This window comes from Bison bison, unplaced genomic scaffold (assembly GCF_000754665.1).
Source record: "Bison bison bison isolate TAMUID 2011002044 unplaced genomic scaffold, Bison_UMD1.0 scf7180017864172, whole genome shotgun sequence".
Lineage (NCBI taxonomy): Eukaryota > Metazoa > Chordata > Mammalia > Artiodactyla > Bovidae > Bison > Bison bison.
The window spans coordinates 270,237-274,588 of NW_011494744.1; the positions used below are offsets into that span (position 1 = coordinate 270,237).

General features: G+C 40.3%; 1 protein-coding gene across 1 annotated transcript in view; it reads right to left on the reverse strand.

Moving 5' to 3' along the window:
* Positions 1-640: 640 nt before the first annotated feature.
* Positions 641-4,352, reverse strand: part of LOC104990186 (cytochrome P450 2C18) — a 41,840-nt gene continuing 38,128 nt past the window's right edge. The window contains 2 exon segments of the mRNA XM_010842161.1: positions 641-1,361; positions 3,093-3,234. Coding sequence (XP_010840463.1) covers positions 1,180-1,361; positions 3,093-3,234 — 324 coding nt within the window. The 3' untranslated portion in view covers positions 641-1,179.

Consider the following 4,352-nt stretch of genomic DNA (forward strand, 5'->3'; position numbering starts at 1 on the left):
TGCCACCTTTTTTTTTAACAATGAATAATATTCCATTCAATTGATATATCATTCTTTATACTTCAACAACTGAAGGACATCTCAACTGCTCCCAAGTTTTGACATAAATTTATGAATAAAATAACTATAAAATTAATTTTATGAATAAACATGTTGTTATGAAAAAAGTAACTAAAAACATTAATGTGCGGGGTTTTGTGCAGATGTAAGTTCTCAACTCATTTGAGTAAATTCCAAGGAGTATGACTGCTGGATCATATGGTAAGTATATGTTTCATTTTTTAAGGAACTGCTAACTCTTCCAAAGTGGTTATGGCCACCACTGATGTTACATATAAAACAATGTGATGGAAAGTAGAAAAAAATAGAATCTGGTGACACCTTCTAGGGATTTTGTTCTTGCTCAAAGAGAAAAGAATAACACTTAAAGTACATGATTAGAAATAGAGAAACATAGGTTAATATTTGACTATAAGTTTGAAACACAAAGTAATGTGAACATTTCATATCTTCTTTTAGTGTTCACAGTAACATCAACCAGAGGAATGAATTCCAACCCTTATTATTCAGTTCTCCCAAATGCTGATTTTCTCACTATTTCCCTACAGGCTGGACCTGCTCTTGGACACAATTTCTCTCATTTCCAAACCCAATCTTCAAGTAAGCCCAGGTGATACTCAGCAAAGAGTTTTCCTGCCCTCTTCCCCTTTGTCCCTCTCTGTGTTTATCATTATGAGCACAAGCACGGCCTCTTCAGACTCTTACTTTCATTCATTCCTTACCTGCATTATGTACAAAAGAAGGAAAGTCTGAGACTGGCTCAGCAAATACTGCTGCTTTTTATTTAGAACACCTGGAGAGCAAATGGCTGTGTGTTGGCTTATACCAACAATTCCACTCTGTTTTACAGTGATAACATGGTACTAAGAAGTATTAGCATATGTGGTAGTCAATATAAGTGTTACAGAACATGAGGACAGCAAATACATTTGTGCAGTAAAACTCAGGAGACTTTCCTTTCATGAAAGTTGGATATTCACTGGATACTGAGAAAACTGTGGCAGTATGAGATGGGTGGTCAGAAAGAGTATCCCTGGTAGTAAGAAGGAGGTGAGTGATGGCCCAGATGAGAGTTAATTACAGACAACAGCACAGCAGCAGCCAATGGACTGCCCTTCATCACAGAGGAGTGAAGCAGAGCTGGTATGGGGGCGGCACATGGCCAAACCCACTAGAAACTGGGGTGGTGTCGAGGTCCTTTGGGTCAACCACAGATTTCAGGGTAAATTTCTGTAAAATGGTGGTCAAAAATAAAAACAGCTCCATGCGGGCCAGGCCTTCTCCCACACAACTTCGTTTTCCTGAAAATACACACAGAGGTGATTTGTTCCTTGAGTATTACATTTTGAATTGTCACAAAATATATGAATGATTGAACAGATAGAGGCCTGGAAAGATGTTTAGAGACAGATAAACAGAAAGAGAGACACACTCACTATTCAGCTAATATCTTCATAAGAATTTTTCATTCAGTAAATATTGATTGAATGTCAACTCTGTGTCAAGCACTTCATCATGTATTCCCACATTTTAACTGCTCTTTTCCACTTCCAGTTTCTATCGGAAGCCCTGAGAGGAGGGAACTTGTATATATGTGCTTCCTTTCTACTTCTGGCACAAAATTCAGCTAAAGATATTTTTCCTCCATGTGCTTTCAAAAGTACATGTCTAAATGTGTCAGTCTCCCACTTGATAACATTAAATGTCTCTCCCATCTGTTATGAGGTCCAAATGGGTTGAGCTGGCCCTTCATATTTTGTTCCCAGTATGATGTTCGATATCATTCTTTCCATTCTTCACACTCTCTACTCTCAGCTCTAGCCATATCCGCTCTTCATCAACCTCCAATACACCATGAAACCTCTAGTTTTGTCTCATGATGCTTCATTCGGTCAAGATGCATTTCTTTGACACTTCCTTCAGGACCTACGTCCCATGTCATTTCCTCTTTATGGTCTTTGCAATATTCACAGACAGTAGAATCTTGCCCTCTCTGAGTTTCCTCAATATCACATTCATTGTTTCAGTTGAAGCATGAATCACCTTGATCATAATTCTGGTTCTTCTGCTATGCTAAAATATGTGATTTTGAAGGGAAGGCTCAGTCCTTAACATCTTGGTATATACAGAGCAAGACACAAAGCAGGCATCAAAAGCTGCCAAATACAAGGAGGTGAGGCTGTGGCCAGAGACTCAGCACACACTGTAGTTGTGGAGACCCAGTTTCAAGATCTATGATCAGCAGTGGAAGATGACCACGGTGCTCTGGAACCACTGCAGGGTATCCTGCCACATTTCCAAGAACTCGCTGACACTGCAGTTAGTCGGCAGGTTCTGACTTTCTCAATCTAAAAGAATGTCCTGCTCCTGTAAAATTGCCCTGCCTTCTCTTCTCACTTTGTCCCTGTGAGGCAGTTCAAATTCGCTTTCTTCTGTAAGAATGTTCCTTATTCCATTTTATGCCTCACTGTGGTGTATGAGTGACCAGAAAACAGGGTTTCTCCTTCTGGTCTCATGAGCAGCCTGTGCTTTCCTGTCTCACAACACTATTCAATGTTCTCTTTAGTAATTTGCTTCCCTAACTAGATTGTGAGCCAACTTTGGTGCCCATTCTATACTTTTAACCCCAGAACTCAGCCTAGGGAGTGAGGGATATCACATGGAAAATACTCAAACCTATGGACGTATGTACCTTTCTCATGGCAGGCAAGGAAAGTCTAAAAGTTTCACCTGCTAAGAGGAGCTCACAGGTAACTCAGTGCTACCTAAGATTATTATTGAATTATGCTAGAGGCATAATTCAATTAACTTGTTTTCTAGCTTTCTTACTTTGGAAGAACTGGGTTACCTCCCTGAAGTTCCAATATTGGGGATGTGTGGTGAGGGGAGGAAACACAGGGCATTAAAAGTGGTGCTTGTGATCATGGACAAAAAGCATTTCTACCAGCCCCAGAGAGGGCATCATTAAGTTCCAACCAACTCCAGAAAGGTACCTTGTTCCCTAAGTACTTAAGGAAATTAACTTTTATTACCTGCTGAGAAAGCCATGAAGTAGTCACTCTTCTTAAAGTTGCCACTCTCATCCAGAAAGTGGGCAGGGTCAAATACCTTTGGGTTGGGGAATTCTTTCTCATCATGTAGCACAGAACTCAGTGATGTTACTACAGTCGTGCCCTGGAATGAAAGATGAAGATCAACTGAGTTACGAGACAGCAAAAGAGACACTGATGTATAGAACAGTCTTATGGACTCTGTTGGAGAGTGAGAGGGTGGGAAGATTTGGGAGAATGGCATTGAAACATGTATAATATCATGTATGAAATGAGTTGCCAGTCCAGTTCGATGCACGATACTGGATGCTTGGGGCTGGTGCACTGGGACGACCCAGAGGGATGGTATGGGGAGGGAGGAGGGAGGAGGGTTCAGGATGGGGAACACATGTATACCTGTGGTGGATTCATTTCAATATTTGGCAAAAGTAATACGATATTGTAAAGTTTAAAAATAAAATAAAATTAAAAAAAAAAGAAATCATGGAGCAAAAGAAATGTTGCAAATCATTTAGTCCAGTCTTTGATCTATAGATGAGGAGCCCCAGGGCCAAAGAAGGGCAGTGGCAATTCCAGAGAGACAGACCAAGCAATAAACACGGATGGGTTTAAGATCAATGGCAGTGATGTTACTAAAGTAGCCTCCAATAGCATCTGAAGTACTGAGTACTTGGTTACTTGGTTTCTGAATCCCTTTTGCTTATCACAGTATTTAGACACTGCTGTTTGTTTTGCTCAATTTCATCATTTCGTTTTCATACATCTCATATGTGGATTATGTTTTAAAATGGAAGCCTCTGATCACTCTTGAAAAGTCAGATGTGTTTAGAACCTGTTTATAGGGCTTTTCAAAAATAGAGGTCTGATACAATTAAAAATGACATCTGGCCAATCTATACAGATGGAAACAGGTTAGTGGTTGTCAGGGGCTGGAGGGAGGGAGGAATGGGCAATCACTGCTTAATGGATGGGTTGGGTTTCTTTTTGGAGTGATGAAAATGTTCTGAACTAGATAGCAGCTATGGTTGCACAACATTGTGAATGTACTAAATTTCACTGAATTGCTTACTTTAAAGTAGTTAAAATGGTAATTTTTACATTATAACATTTTCAGTTGAGTTCAGTCGCTCAGTCGTGTCTGACCCTTTGCGACCCCATGAACCGAAGCACGCCAGGCCTCCCTGTCCATCACCAACTCCCAGAGTCCACCCAAACCCATGTCCATTGAGTCGGTGATGCCAT